The sequence below is a fragment of the Arvicanthis niloticus genome, chromosome 1, assembly GCF_011762505.2.
Source record: "Arvicanthis niloticus isolate mArvNil1 chromosome 1, mArvNil1.pat.X, whole genome shotgun sequence".
In the NCBI taxonomy this organism is placed as follows: Eukaryota; Metazoa; Chordata; class Mammalia; order Rodentia; family Muridae; genus Arvicanthis; species Arvicanthis niloticus.
The window spans coordinates 45,495,896-45,511,681 of NC_047658.1; the positions used below are offsets into that span (position 1 = coordinate 45,495,896).

Here is a 15,786-nt window from a genome sequence, read left to right on the forward strand (position 1 = left end):
CCAAGATGAAAACAGTTTGCTTTTGAAAGTGGAGAAGACTGCAGTTTGGGAACTGGGAGCTGTGGTTACATCCCCACCCCCCACCCCCCTGTGTCAAGGAACCTAAGAAAAAAGCCATTCAAGGCTTGTGTGTGCACCTTTTTGCCTCTCTGTTGAGGGGAAGAGTAAGTCCTGGAACCATCGCAGAATTAGAGGCAATTATGTGCACACATCTGGTGCATGATAAGTTCCCAGGTCACATTAGTAGTGCTCGTGACAGCTGAACAAAGTTAACAGCACAAAATTCTCTTTCACGGGCCTCTTTTTTTGAGTTCTGCAGGCTTTGCTTAGTCAGTCCTTCTAACCCTGCCCCATCCCCATTGCATGCCTGTGGCTCAAGGAAGTCACACAACAGTGGGTCTGACCCCGCATATCTGACCCAAACTCAAAATGTCTCCTAAGCATGGTTCCCAATTTTTTGAGACTAACTAGGTATAGCCTGTAACACTTGTTTGCTGACAGTCTCCTCTGAGTCTAAGTGAAGAAATTACAAGTGCATCCCCCCCCCCCCCCATTTTTCTTTCCTGCACAGAATCTAAAGTTTCTTCAGTTGCTCCCTAGCAAGGACAAAATAGACTGGACAAGTTCAGGAGCCAGCCCTTCTGGCCGTTCCATCCTCCAAGAAGTGGGGAGGGAGCATTAATGGGTGCCCTGGATCAGGCTGGGGCACAGGTCACCCAAGCGGGAGGGGCAGGAATCACCAGGCAGAGAGGCAAGAGCTTACTTGCCACTTCTTGATCAATACCCTGGCTTTCTGCAGAGCCAAGGGGATCATGCCAAGCCTGCGTCACCCTGGGAACAGGTTCCCATGATGTGATTGGAGGAACAGAGTGTGAGAAGCAGAATCTGCCTTGACCTTTGATATCTAGCCAGATGATGCCTCTGTTGACAGTGGCTGCTTATAAAGAGGGCTCAGGAAGGACATGTGGTGGGTGACATAGTTGGTGGGTGCCAACGTTAGCATCTTCTCGAGGTGGGGAGAGAGAGAGCACAAGTTCTGGTGTTCCTTGTAAGGGCAGTAACGGCATGATGGGACTTTTGTCTTCATAACCTCATCTAAGCCTGGTCATGTCTCAGAGACCTCAATCCAGATGCTCTTGTGTTAGGCATTGGGACTGATTTGCAGGGAGACGTGGGGTTCAATTCATAGCACACGGCCTGGTGAAGAGGAGGTGGGAAAAGAGGCAGCAGGCTAACAACATCAGTGTCTTGACCGGTTGGTCCCCCTGGGGTGATCCAGTTGGTCCTCCTAGGGTGGTCCAAATTGAGTGTGAGTGGTCAGTGGACTGAAGGAACTGCCCAGTTGGGGTGATATGAGCCAGGATGGAAAGGGGGATCCCCTGAGCTCTGAAATGACAGCTCAGACCTCTGGGAGCAGGGAAGAGGAAGGGAGAGCTAACTCCTAGTTGAGGCAGGGCTGGACCATCTGCTGTAGAGGACAGAGGGAGGATGACTGCCATCTGTACCCTTTCTGTCTCCTAAGATCAACTTCTAGCCTCAGAACATTGTGTCTCTGTGTTAGGCTGGGGACCCTGTTTATTGTATGCCCCTGGGTCTCAGGCATGATGGGAGCAATCATTCTTTGCAGATAAACTGAGGCAGAGTCAGGTCCTCACAACTATCAGAACTGAAATGGAGCCCAGTGTCTTCCTTCTGCTGCCTGCTATTTCACATACCACCGTCCTCCTTGGCCCTCTGTTTCCTCCGTCCTGGGCAGTAGCATGGCTGAGAAATGGAGTGAATGAGACACAGATGTTTACTTAGGGTCCCTTAGCTTTCCTAGGAGTAGGGAACCAATGCCTAGTGTAAGAGTGCCCAAAGAGTGGCTTCCGATGCCATCTGTCAGCCACAGATGTGCAGGCAGCTTGATTTGGAGATGGCCAACTCAGAAGGACAGGAGTCTCGAGAAGGGACTGTTTCATGGGCGATAGAGGGCTGCCATCTTTGTTCCTGTCATCATGGTGAGCATGACATGAACTGAACCCATGTAGGCTCCGGTCAGGGCAGCGTCCGAGTCTGAGGTGTTTTTCTCAGTACCTCTTCCTGTGATTCTGAGATAGCAGGGTGGCAAGCCAGCATTCTGCTCCCAAGAATGGGGTAAGCAGAGGCCATTGGAGCCCAGATGAAGGGTATGGGGCCACCCGTGCTTCGGTTCTTTGGTGCCTCTGCTCCCACATACCTTTTTGCCTCTCTTCACCTCCATCTGGATGGGAAATAGTTAAGGTTTTCCATCTCCACACAGGCTGGGCCCTCAGATGACACCGGTTGTGGATGCCAGGGGCACATGTTTTGGGTGGGAGACCATGTTAGGAAGTCTCATCGTGTTCCATGGCTGCTGTCCAACAGACCAATGGCCTCGGCTGATTCACCGGTTATATTTTGATTGTTTTGAGACAGGTTCTCACCCTGATGGTCCCAGAACTTGCCAACCCCCCTGTTGCTGCCTCTCAGATACTAAAATTGTGAACAGCACCGCCATGTCTGGCTCTAGTCTGATGCAAGTCAGCCTTCTTCGATGTACATAAAGCTATAAGAGTGGGGAAACTGGTGTCTTCTATCAGATATTTTCCCTAATGCACAAACAAATAATTCATAACTTCTCAAACCAAAAGAAAAACAAGTTCAACAGGGACCAACCAGAGGGGACTTGTTTACCAGTGGCACCGCAAGCACGCCTGATTCTGAGCCTGAAGCTTAAGTCTCAAGATGGAGGCTGACTTCTCTGTGCTCATGTCTTAGTTACTGTTCTATTGCTGTGAAGAACTATGAGCAAGGTTAACTCTTATAAAAGAAAGCATTTAAGTGAGGGCTTGCTCGCGGTTTTAGAGGAGTCAGCTCAGGATCATTATGGCAGGAAGTGGACAGGCATGGTGCTGGAACAGTAGCTGAGAGCTTTACACCCTGATCCACAAGCAGCAGGCGGGGGGGGGGGGGGGCAGCCAGGGGTGTGGGAAGGGAGAAACACTGGACTTGCCACAGGTTTTTGAAACCCCAAAGCCTATCTCCCAGTGACACACCTCCCAAACAGTCCATACCTCCCGATCCTTCCCAGTTTCAGTCACATTGACTAAGCACTCAAACACATGAGCCTATGGGGCTATTCTCATTCAGACCATCACAACTCAGGTGTGTGACCTGGCATGCACCTTTAAGAAAAGGTTGTAAGCACCCCATCCTCAAAATAGGTCAGAGACCCATGAGAGATCAGCAGGCACATGCTGCAGACCAAGGGACCCTGCTGGGATGAGTGACTGCTCCCATCAACGTGTCCTCAAAGATTTTACTTCTTGTTTTGATGTGAAGGTTGATTTTTATAAGAAAATCAGACAGCAGAGAAACAAACTGAACTTTCCAAGGTTATAAGGCAAATTAGTGGCCTAGCCTGGAGTAGCTGGAGCAAGACCCCTTTCCCTTTAGATAGCTCCCTTGCCTGCATTAGGCTGTGACCCTCACTCAGCCTTCTGGCTGGACCTCTGGCTCCTTTGTCTTGAGACATGCATAGAAACTTTCATCGTGCTGCAGGGATACATGCCTGGCCGCTCGTAGTCGCTGTAGATTGTATGGAAGAATCTAAAAGACCAGGAACAGATAGGTGGCTCATGTCCAGGAGTAAGATGCAGATATGATAGAGCATCAGTTCTCAGGCATTGCCATCTCTAAGAGCTCAAGGTTTGTAACTTTTTGTTCGCCAGCAGGATGGCTCAGTGGGAAGTGCTTGACATTCAAGCCTGACATGAGTTCAGTCCCCAGAACCCGTACGAGAAGCTCCATAGTCACACACGGGTCTGTAATGCCAGTGTACCACACAGAGATGGGAGGTAACGACGGAGGGAGGAGTTCCCCCAGAATCTCATGGGCTGGCCAGCCTATGGTAGGGAACATAGCAGAGACAACCAGAGACACTGCTCCAACAAGGTAGAACACAAGAACCAGCTCCCTAAAGATGTTCTCTGGCTCCCACATGTAAGCCGATTCAAAGGCAGCTCTTTCCGTTAGCTTCCCAGACTGCAGGCAGGAGAAAGATGACTCAGGAAGCCAGTTCCTCTGTGGTGTGATACAATTCTCACAGCGAACAACATTGGTGGAGGTTGATCGTGTTCCCTGCCCTTGGAGCTAGTCAGCTAGAGAAGACTTGCAGAGAGTGAGGTCCAAGACCTGTGGTGGGTGGGGTCCTCGGTATCACAGGAAAGACCTTTGAAGTCAACAAGGCATTGTGTTATTGTTCTGACCTGGTGGAGGGACTGGGGATGTATTGGTTGATAAGGTTATCTCCACACTTAGAACTGCTGTGTTTGAACAGGGCCTCTCGGCCCTGTAGCTGTGTGAGCTAGATCACTTAACATTCCGCAGATTCACACAGTAGCTCTTACTGTTATCTCAAATGAGCTGCAGGGTCTCACAATGGCAGTATTATCTAAATCCCTATCAAATTTTTGTCATTTTCTCTGGAATTCTTGGAGATAGCCATGAAGTATGAGTATCTTGTTTGTCTTGTTTTCTTTCTTATGTATTGGCTTTTTTTTTTTTTTTTTTTTTTTTTTTTTTTGCCCAAGGATGATTGGTCAGTGATCACCACCCCGCTAAAACCAAATGCTGTCCCTTTTCTGCAATCTGTCCCATGTGTCTGGACCCTCCTCACCATAGCAGGCCATGCAGAAGAATCTGGAAGGCTAGACAAGGACAAGTTACTCCACGGCTCACTTACCAGTCAGTGTATTATAGGTGGCCCCATCTTAGGTCAGGTCTCCCTGCCCCTCTCACCCAGAGAGATCTTTAGAAGAGGGTCCCAACATGATGGCACATGTGTTTTTCTCCGTAGCCATCTCCCCCTGCAAGATCCTCAAGTGCAACTCTGAGTTCTGGAGCGCCACGTCATCAGGCAGCCACGCCCCTGCCTCTGACGACGTGCCAGAGTTCTGTGCTGCCCTGCGCACCTACGCCCTGTGCACGCGGCGGACTGCCCGCACCTGCCGGGGCGACCTGGCTTACCACTCGGCTGTCCATGGCATAGAGGACCTCATGAGCCAGCACAACTGCTCCAAGGATGGCCCCACCTCACAGCCACGAGTGCGCACGCTCCCGCCAGCTGGGGACAGCCAGGAGCGCTCGGATAGCCCCGAGATCTGCCACTACGAGAAGAGTTTCCACAAGCACTCAGCTGCCCCCAACTACACTCACTGCGGCCTCTTTGGGGACCCACACCTCAGGACTTTCACAGACCACTTCCAGACGTGCAAGGTGCAAGGAGCCTGGCCTCTCATCGACAATAATTACCTGAACGTGCAAGTCACCAATACACCTGTGCTGCCCGGCTCTGCTGCCACCGCCACCAGCAAGGTAAGGGGTGTGGGAAGGCTGGGCCAGGACCGCAGGGTCACATTATTCAGTCACTGTTGGCACCACTGTGGTCAGTGAAGAAGCAAATGGTTTAGAAAGGAATGTTCTGGAGATTCCTTGTCAGGAGATAAACCAACTTACAATTATGCCCTCCTGTATTTTGCCTCTAGTGTCTTTTTTTTTTTTTTTCTCGGACTTAACAGACACTGCTCAGGAGAGAGTCATGAGAACCTATTCTGGTGTCAGAAACTAGCATATAAAATATATAGGTTTATTTTCTTGTTTGCTTATTCCACACATGAGCACTGTATTTCCATGATTTCTACCCCTTTCTGTCCCCATTCCAACTCATGTGACCTTTCCTACCTCTCAGTGTATCCACCTCTTCTTTGACTGTCATGACATATATGCATGTTTTATATTCTGTGGTGCATACACACAACCTACTGAGTCCCTTTAGTGTTGCTTGTATATGTAGTCAATCAATAGCTGCTGAGAGCTGGAGAAGTAGTCTTCTCCAGAAATGACAGGTTATCCAGTCCCAAGTGGCCAGCCTTAAACAACGTACACTTTTTAATTAGGCAGACTAGAACAAGAGCAGCCAGGCACGGGGCAGATAGAGAACGATGCCCGTGAGTGGGTTGGGTACAGTAAGGACAAGTGTTTGAGAAACTTAGCTTCCGATGTGTGTGCTTCTGCTTGTACAGATGTGAGAGCGGCACAGGCGAAAGATGTGAAGTGGATTTCCCGCTAGCCTTACAGTTCTAAAAACTATAGTGTTTAGAGTTCAGTCAGTAAAGCGCTTGCCACACAAGTGGGAGGACTGAGTGGACACCAGCACTCACAGGGACAGCCATGCAGCAGCATGTGCTGTAGCTGCAGCCTTGGGATGGCAGAGACAGAAAGCCCCTGGCTCACTGGCCAGCCAGTCTAGCTGAATTGGCGAGCTTCAGGTTCAGTAGGAGACCGTCTCAAAAAAGCAGAGAATTCATTGAGAAAGACAGCTTTATTGACCTCTGGCCTCCACACATCCATGGACTTAGGTACACTTTACACACAAACACATACATAAATACAAATTTCAGAAATGCTCCCAAGACACTTATTCTCAAGCTTTTGGAATAGTCTCATCCCCAGACTCTGTTTTGGCGGAAGCATGTTAAAATCCAATCAAAGGCCGGGTGATGGTGGTGCGTGCCTTTGAGGCAGAGGCAGGCAGATCTGAGTTCAAGGCCAGGCTGGTCTATGGAGAGGCAGAGACAGAGAGAAGAGGGAGAGGGAGAGGGAGAGGGAGAGGGAGAGTGTGTGTGTGTGTGTGTGTGTGTGTGTGTGTGTGTGTGTGTGTGCGTGTGTGTTAGTTCCAGGACAGCCAGGGCTACACAGGGAAACAGTGTCTCGAAAAACCAAAAAAAAAAAAAAAAAAAACAACAACAACAAAAAAAAGAAATAATTAAAAGAGTCTGTGGTCTGTGTTCTTCTCTCCGGTCTGTGTTCTTGCTCACCTCTTCAACTGCATTTACAGATACAGCAGTTGTTAAAGGTGGTACTGCTCTCTGTACCCAAGCTCCAGGACGCATACACCCCTTCTGTCTGGTTTGACCACTGTGTCTCTGGGATGAGGTTGGACATGAGTTATTTCTTTAAAGCCCTCAGTAGGGAGTCCCCAGCACCACATAAAACTCCACGTGGTAGCACATCCCCGTAATCCCAGGTCTTAGGAAATAGAGCAGAAGGATCATTAGCTCAAGGTTAGCCTTGCCCACATAGTGACTTTGTGAACTATGTGAGACCTTGTCTCAAAATAAACAAGCAAGCATACAGCCATGCAGTCGTTCTAATGTAGGTCCGAGGCCACCGCTGTGGGGTGGGATGACTGAGCACCTGAAGCTGCTGCATAAAGAGTCCTGCCCTGTGCCTCCTTGACTTCCCTGGATGCTGAGAGGCAGAGAGGGAGCTGTGAGCATCTGAAATGGGAGAGATAGGATGGAGTATGGACCTGCTTCACAGAGGACCCTAGAGGCTCTCCAGAAGTTCTCATTCCTCTTCCTGGGGGCCAGCCCTGCCTGCCTAGTGTAGCTCCCTTTGACCAAACAGGAGTTTCCAGGAGGCAAAGGGACTTCCCCACCCAAAATGCAGTTGATGGGAAATACCAAGCTAGGATTTATCCTCAGCCAGGACAGCTCCTGAGCCTGGCATGTTCTCTATTACCACAGAATTTTCTCCCCCAAGGAGGGCCCCGTATTTGGGTGGCAGATCTCAAGCCCTGCTCACTGGTCAGTGCCACAGACAGCACTCATTTCCCAGGCAAGAGGATACTCCTACCCACCCCAGATTCTTCATTCCCTGCTTAGGATACTCCTACCTACCCCAGATTCTCCATTCCCTGCTTAGGGAAGGGGGAAGGTCTCCAATGACCTCAGACTTGCCAGGAGCTAAGGTATCAAGGTGAGGGGACAGTGTTGTCAGACAGTGGGCATGTCTGGCCTCCTCAGTGCTGGCCTCTGTGAGCTGCCTGCCCTGTCACCATAGCCCCCCGGGGCTTCCAGGCTGGCTTGGAGACAGTAGGTCTATTTCCCCAGGAGGAATGTGTTGGAAGACCACATGTTAGGCAGTGCCAGGCTGGCCCACAAGGCTGTTTCTGTTCTTTCTCTCTCTACCACACCCTAGAAGAGGACAGTGAGGTGACCTGGCAGCCAGAAAAATGCTCCATCGCTGCCACTTCCTTCTGCTCTGGTGGCCCTGACCTACCAAAGTAGTTCTTTCTGGGCCCTCCTACTGGGTAGGAAACAAATGGGTCTTCACCATGGCTGCCCTACCAGGTTCATAGAACCAGGTCATGCTGCCCAGCAGGCAGCAGATCTATGGCCAGAGCCACTTCCCTCCCTTTCTCCCTCCCCTTCCCTCTCCTGGCCCTCAGAAGACTTAAGGGTACCCCAGGCAAGGATCCAAACACCCTCCTGCACCTTTCAGCTGCTTACCACCCTCCTTCCCCAGAGCCAAGATAAATGAATCCTGGAAGCCTGAGGCGGTGACTTCTAAATGCAGCAACAAACATGGCTCTGGAAGGGACCCAGCCTCCCTGCCCCATGCTGTGGCCTCCAGAGGGCTGGCATCTAGGCACAAGGGGAGACTTGAGGATACAAAAGGGATGGGGACTCCAAGAGGCTGCTGCTCCTCTTAATGGGGGGAGGTGTGATCACCAGTGACAACAGAGCCCAAACACAGAGCTGGTATAAGACCAGACCAGGGAGGCCTGACCTCTGCCACCTTGGAACTGGCAGTGTACTGGAGGCAGTGTGCCTGGCCTTAAACACCTGCACAGCTGAGGCCCACCTAGACCCCAGCGCTTGGCATGGTAAAGCTGTCCACCAACCAAGTGCATTGATTAATTGTTGATTTGTTTTTGTGATTCCTTCACTCCCTCTGCCTGTGATACAGGGCTCTGGGCACCAGAGAGCTGCCTGAGAAAGAATGGGAGGCCTTCCCCACTCAGGCCAGCATGGAGACTTCCAGAATGGTATGGGGTTGAGTGGCAGAGCTTGAGCAAACCAGCCCTTCCTCTGTGACCCAGACTTTTGATCACAGCAGGCAGAAAACTCTCAAACCCCATCAGCTTGGCTCTGCTAGAGACCAGACAGTGACACTATTGGTTTCTGTAGCCAAGCCAAACTCAAAATTCAGACCAGACTGGGAGCCCTGTGGTCCCCAGGTGAGCTACCTCAGTGGCCAATTTCCAGTGCCTTGGCATTCTGCTGTCCTTGAAGCCTCTTGCTCCCAAGTGTATGTGTGCCCTCTGATTCAGCAACATGGAGTCTCCCTCATGCCAGCCCCTCAGTGCCATGCTGTGTCTTCCCTGGCTCAACTCCTGTTTCATGCAGATAGAGCCCAACCCTGAGCCCAACCCTGGGTGCTCGGAAGATGCTTTTTGCCCTGGCTCTGCTCAGGGAACTGGTAGGGTTTGCCACTGAGCTGACCCCTGACAGTGGGAGTCCCCAGTGAAGGAATGGGGAACATAGTGCCCAGGAAAACAGGGAATGTAAGAGACTTTCATCCCCAAAGTGGTGGAGCCTCTGGGGACCTTCTCCTACCAGAGCACAGACTCTAGCTCCAGCAGTCCCAACCCCCAACTTCCCAGAAACAGCCTAGTCCCCCAAACTGGTCCTTACCCTGAGCTCACTACCTGGTAACCTTGCCCACCCACTGTTGTAAAAGCCACATGCAGACAGGGTCTCACACAGGACCTTTGGTCATTCTCAGGGTACTGCCAATAGTCCTCCTGGTCCCTCCCTTTATCTTCAAGGACAATCAAGATAAGAATTTCTACCGAAGAGCAGAATTGTCAGCCAGCTTCCCACTCCAAGGCCTCCTCCCAGTTTGGCCTGTTGTGCCCATTTTACAGGCAAAGAAACTGAGGCTCTGAGGGTAGGGAATCAACTCTTTTACCTTCCCCACCCTCTTCACCATCGTTTGTTTTCTTCCCCCCCCCCCCACCCCCGCCCCCAGCACTCAGAAACCAGTTACACTATTTATTTCATCTGCTCAGGTCAGTGACCTCCAGGGGTCATGAACTCTTGCTCCCTTCTGTATCCCCACCTCTTGGCTTCAGATAACATCATTAACATTCTCTCCTCCCTCCCTCCCTCTGTCCCTTACTCATTCCCTCTCTCCACCCCCTACACGTTGTGTGTGTATGTGTGTGTTGGGGAGGGGCACTGAGAAGTCCAGGGGCCCCTTTGAAAAAGAGGATACCAAAGGCAGAAAGTCATCCATCCATGGTGGGTTGGCAGCAGGCCGCCAGGCTTTCGACAGGCCCCCTTCATGTTGTTACTTGTGGTCCCTGGCACAAGTGCCAAGGAGTCAGGCAGCCTGTCAGCCTTCCAGGAGGCTGTCTCCATGAGAGATGGGGGTTCAAGCCAAACCCGCCTTTCCTGTTCTGAGGAGACTGCTGACACTTGGAGAGCAGGAGCCCCCTTCCCCAAGTCTGTGTGGCCTTGTACACCCAACAAGAGCACCAGCGTCCCTCACCTTGTCATCTCTCCAGTGGCAGGACCACCCACTTCCCAGACCACCCTGGCCGGGCCACCTCTGTTCCGTATGAAGTCGCCATTTTTATAGGTCAGGAATCAGAGTTGCTGCATTTTCATTCAGCCCAGGCCTCTGCAGCCTGGACAGGCTTCAGCCTTTGTTGACATCCCAGTGCAAACTGGGAATGGGAGCCATAATGAGGGAGGCAGGCAGGTGCCACTAGGCTCACACTCTGGGGCGTACCCCTCCCCAGCCCTTTCTCCCACAAAGCAATAGAATGAATGGGGCTGGTCACTCATCACATGGCATCCTGACCCCAAGCTGCCATAGCCACGGGAAGGTTCTTGGATTCTTTAAAGTAAGAAGGAAAATAGTGTGACCCAGTCCAGGCTGTGTGTGTTTTGTTGTCTTGGTTTGTTTGCTTGCTTGCTTGTTTTTCGAGACAGGGTTTCTCTGTGTAGCCCTGGCTGTCCTGGAACTCACTCTGTAGACCAGGCTGGCCTCGAACTCAGAAATCTGCCTGCCTCTGCCTCCCAAGTGCTGGGATTAAAGGTGTGCACCACCACCGCCTGCCTGGCCTGTATTGTTTTTATATAAGTAGAATCTAAAAAGGTGTTGGTGTTGGAGTAAGGGGGATGGCTTTTTTGGTTTTGGGGGTGGTGGGGGTGGTTTGGGTTTTAGTATTTCTATGGAGGAAGAAACCCATTTTTTATAAAAGCCAGAATACCCTAGCCCGTGAGAGTCATGTGTAGCCTGCACTACTGATGCCTTTCACCCCTCCTGTCTGTGAGTGTGTGATACAGTGAGAAGACAAGGCTCCAGGTCTTCTCAGGTCCCAGGGCCCCTGGGTGCCACCTACCTGGAGTACCCACAAAACAAGACAACGATGAGCCGAGGAACCCCTCCTGAAACTGAACACTTGTTGGCCTGCTCAGCCTGAGGTGGGCACAAGCTGTAGGCTCCTCCTCTCAGTCAGCCACTCTGCTTACCTGGGCCTCCTGGGTTCTTTGCAGCTGTGGCAACTTGGAAATTCAGCTAGTCACTGTCTGCCATCCCCAGGTCTCATATCTGGCCTTCCTGGTTGGTTCTTCTGTATCTCTGAACCCAGGCTCTTTGACTCTCCTACTTCTGATCCCATCCAAGCAATGATTCTGGTTTCTGGTCCTATGCTTATGGGGCCAGAGACTCCCTTCACCCTTGCAGTTCGGCTGTTGACCCTGTGAGTCTTCTCAGGCTATTATGGCGCTTTCTGCTGCCGCACATACCTCCTGAGCAGCCAGGCAGAGCAGCCAGCCTCAGCCAGGCTCCCTGTGCTGTCAGCAGCCTGGGTCTCTTAAGTTGGCAAATCCACTGGGGTAACAATGGAGTCCGTATCCCCTCTGGAGCCCCACCAACTAGCTAGGAGGTGTTCATTCCTTCCACAGAATTATTCGTGTCTCCAGCTTCGCATCCTCCCTGGAAAACAGCCAGACACCACACCCAGGATGACAGACCATAACCTGACACTCAGCCCCATCCCGACGCTATCCTATGGACTAGTGGCCACAAGACCCGAAAGCAGTGGTTCTCAACCCTCCTAATGCTATGGCCCGTTACTATAGCTCCTCCACGTTATGCTGACACCCCCACCCACAAAATTACTTGTTGCTGCTTCACAACTGTAATTTTGATACTGTTACAAATCATAATGTAAATATTTTTGGAGATAGACGTTTGCCAAAGGGGTTGTTGTCATCCACAGGTTGAAAACCTGCCTTAGAGGTCAGAAACCCAGAACAACACACTTCTGCCTTCTATGTGGCCCTCGGCAAGCTACTGCAGTGCTCCAAGTAGCCGAGAAACTGGGGGTGTCACCTGCCCTTGCAGTGCCACAGGAGAATAATAACTGCAGTACCTGCAATGCCAAGCACAGGGAGAGTCTATGGTTCTAAGGACAGGTTCTGCTGGCTCAGCCTAGACCCTCCCCTGTAGGCTCCACTTGGAAATGACCTCTCTGCTCCCACCCAGATTGCACTGAGGTCATGACCTCTGTCCTCTCACTTGCATGGGCTTTCCACTCATCTCTTCGGGCATTACAGCCCTCCATTCTACTAGGCTCCATGCAAGATCAGGAAGGTGTGGTAAGGACATCCATCCCAACTTGCTAGCTCCTGCTGCTGGCAGCCCTTGGCGCGTAGCTGCTTTCTCCACTCTGTCCCTGGTCACTTTGCCTTGTCCCCTCGGCCATGTCTCCCTTGACCGCTCATTTCTGCAGACACTGGTGATCGTCCTGGGACCCATGCAGGTAACCCAGGATATATAACCTTAAGCCAGTCGCAGCTTGCAAGCCCCTTCTGCCACATCAGGTAGCACTCATGAGTTGGAATATTTAGGGTCTCATGTATGAGGGAGCAGTTTTCAGCCTGATCATAGTGGACTAAGGACCTCTTTTTTAATTGGAGACTTTAATTTTATTTTTTATTTTTTTCTTTATGGTTCTCTATATTGAGTGAGCTGATTCTTTTTTAATTACGGTAGTGAGCTAAAGTTTTTCTAAGTAATTTCCATATATACTTAGATGCACGCACACATACACATATGTATATATATGTGTGTGTGTGTGTATATATATATATATATATATATATATATATATATATATAAAAGTTACAAAGAAAAATATTAAATGTACAAGAGTGTGGTTGGTATTGAACTATGACCATTATGGAGAAAGGAGGGTTCACAGCATCCTGGGGTGCCTCCCGGTTCCCTAAGATCTCTAAGGCACATCTCCCCACATCCTAATCTACTTTCCTCTGTATCTTTTCCCTTAGCTCACGATCATCTTCAAGAACTTCCAGGAGTGTGTGGACCAGAAGGTCTACCAAGCTGAGATGGACGAACTTCCATCTGCCTTTGCTGATGGCTCCAAAAATGGAGGAGATAAACATGGAGCCAACAGCCTGAAGATCACAGAGAAGGTGTCGGGCCAGCACGTGGAGATCCAGGCCAAGTACATCGGCACCACTATCGTGGTACGCCAGGTGGGCCGCTACCTGACCTTTGCCGTCCGAATGCCCGAGGAGGTAGTCAACGCTGTGGAGGACCGTGACAGCCAAGGCCTCTACCTCTGCCTGCGGGGCTGCCCACTCAACCAGCAGATCGACTTCCAGGCTTTCCGTGCCAACGCTGAAAGCCCTCGTAGGTCGGCAGCTGCCAGCCCCGCTCCTGTGGTCCCCGAGACGTTTCCATATGAGACAGCTGTGGCCAAGTGCAAAGAGAAGCTGCCTGTAGAAGACCTGTACTACCAGGCCTGTGTCTTCGACCTCCTCACAACTGGCGATGTGAACTTCACGCTGGCCGCCTACTATGCTCTGGAGGACGGCAAGATGCTTCATTCAAACAAGGACAAGCTACACCTGTTTGAAAGGACTCGGGAGCTGCCAGGTGCTGTGGCCGCCGCAGCGTTTCCCTTGGCCCCCCAGATGCTCCTTGGCACCCTCACCCTCCTGGTCCTCTTGCCTGTATTGTGGTAGACATTTGGCCATGTAGGATACAGAGGAAAGTATAGACTCTGCCGCGAGCCTTGGGCTCCTGCCCCTGGCTTCTCCTTTGTCTGAGGGCCCAAGTCGGCATCAGGGTGCAGCCCAGCAGGTGGGCTCCCTGTGACCCAGTGTTCTCTGCAGACCATTCAGCAGCAGAGGTGGCCTCTGGCTGATGGCCTGAACATGGTGCCCTCAGAGCCGTCGTCAGATGTTTCGGCTGGGGCTAAGGGTGCGTGGGACAGCTCTCCCCTCTCGATTAGTGCACGCGACAAGGTTGTGGTGATTGATGCTGTGTTTTTGTGACAGTAGAGTTGTGTGAAGGGGAGAGCAGCTCCCTCCACCCCAACCCCACCGTGTGAATGTGCGAACCAGAGCCCCCTAAGCTGGAGTCCCACCCCCACCCCCACAGAGACACTGGGAAAGTCGGCTCCTTCCACACCCTCCCAATGCACTGAGACAGGCCCGGCTGACTGCTGCACACCTACTCTGGGGCCTCTGTGCCCTACCACACGCACGCGCACACACTGTTACACAAGCACACTCGCACACACTAAGCCCATGGGGACACCGCAAGACCTGACGTCAGTAGGGCTGAGGCATCTACACGGTTCTGTCCCCAGGCAGGTCCCCCTTAGCAGTATGATACCCCCCAGAGGGCCCTGCTCAGTATCTTTAGCAAATGGATGTAACCTTGTAGCCAATAGGCTGTGTCCTCCTGGTACCTTCCTACCCAGTGCTACACAGAGACTGTCCTGTGCACCCAGCTACTGTGGATGTGTCCGAGGTGCCATTTCCAGGCAGGTGCCTAGAAAGCCCCACAGTTGGAAGGGAGGGTGTGATTTGGCCTGAGGTCTAAGCAGTACCACTCATGGGCTCAGAACCCCCTCTCGGGCTCCACCCTTTGCCCCTCTCCCATTGCACTTAAGAAATCAAAGTGCTTGGTTCTGAATGTTTCAACAGAGACGTGATCCTCCGGTTCCTGCCATCACCACCCCTACTCTACCCCTCGCCCTCACCCCTGCCCCTGCCAGCAGACATAAGAGCCCCCCTCCTAAGAGGGGCCCTGGGGCCTCAGAGCATGAGCAGCAGACCCAGTGGATAGGGCCAGCTGGCCTGCCCTGTCCTCTGCTCCTTCACTTGCCTCCTAGACTTCCCTGGCTGCTGGTCGGTCAGCAGTTCCACCCCCAGCCCTCGTGTCTGCATTTCTTTGTGGGGATTGGGGGGAGCATCATGTAAGAGGCCTTCCTGCACCACGTACCCTGGCAGGCTCTCCTCCCACTAGAACCTTCTTTCAACTCTCTGGCCACAGCCAGAGGCCTGTCACTGGGAGCCTAGCTTTCTTTCCTTCAGCTCGAGGCGAGAGTCCATCCACAGAGCCCAGAGCCATTCCCATCTCTGCTGCTGTTCCAGAGGCCCCCAAGGGACCAGCACAACCGTGCAGCCAGGCCCCTGGGCCACCCAGCCAGCGGCCCTGCAGAGCCCACCCAAGCCCCACTTAATGTTTATAGCAGCCCTCTGCTGCTCCCCAGGGATCTCTCCATACACTGGCCAGGAGGCTGCAGAACCTGCCTCTCCCTCCCAGAGGTCCCAACCCCTGCCAAAACCACGTGGGTAGCTGGGAGGGGTCCGCTCCACCCCTCCTCCTCCCTGCTGGTTTTTTAGCTATCCCTATGTTGGAAGTAAAAGAGTTGAAGCACTTTATTTTGGTTGTGTTTGATCACGTTCTGCTTGGAAGTGAGGACCCCTCACTGAGTCCACATGTCTGCGACCCGTGTGGAGTGCCACTGCGTGTACATACTGTAAATTATTTATTAACGGCTAAATGCAAGTAAAGTTTGTTTCGTTTTGTTATTTTCTTTTA

General features: G+C 51.8%; 1 protein-coding gene across 4 annotated transcripts in view; it reads left to right on the forward strand.

Annotated features, from left to right (window-relative positions):
• Rgma (repulsive guidance molecule BMP co-receptor a) overlaps positions 1 to 15,786 on the forward strand; it is a 42,863-nt gene extending 27,077 nt beyond the window's left edge. For all 4 annotated transcript variants that reach the window (XM_034507395.2, XM_076935856.1, XM_034507403.2 and 1 more), the window contains 2 exons: positions 4,859 to 5,376; positions 13,215 to 15,786. In XM_034507395.2, coding sequence (XP_034363286.1) covers positions 4,859 to 5,376; positions 13,215 to 13,916 — 1,220 coding nt within the window. In that variant the 3' untranslated portion in view covers positions 13,917 to 15,786. The remainder of the gene's footprint in view (positions 1 to 4,858; positions 5,377 to 13,214) is intronic.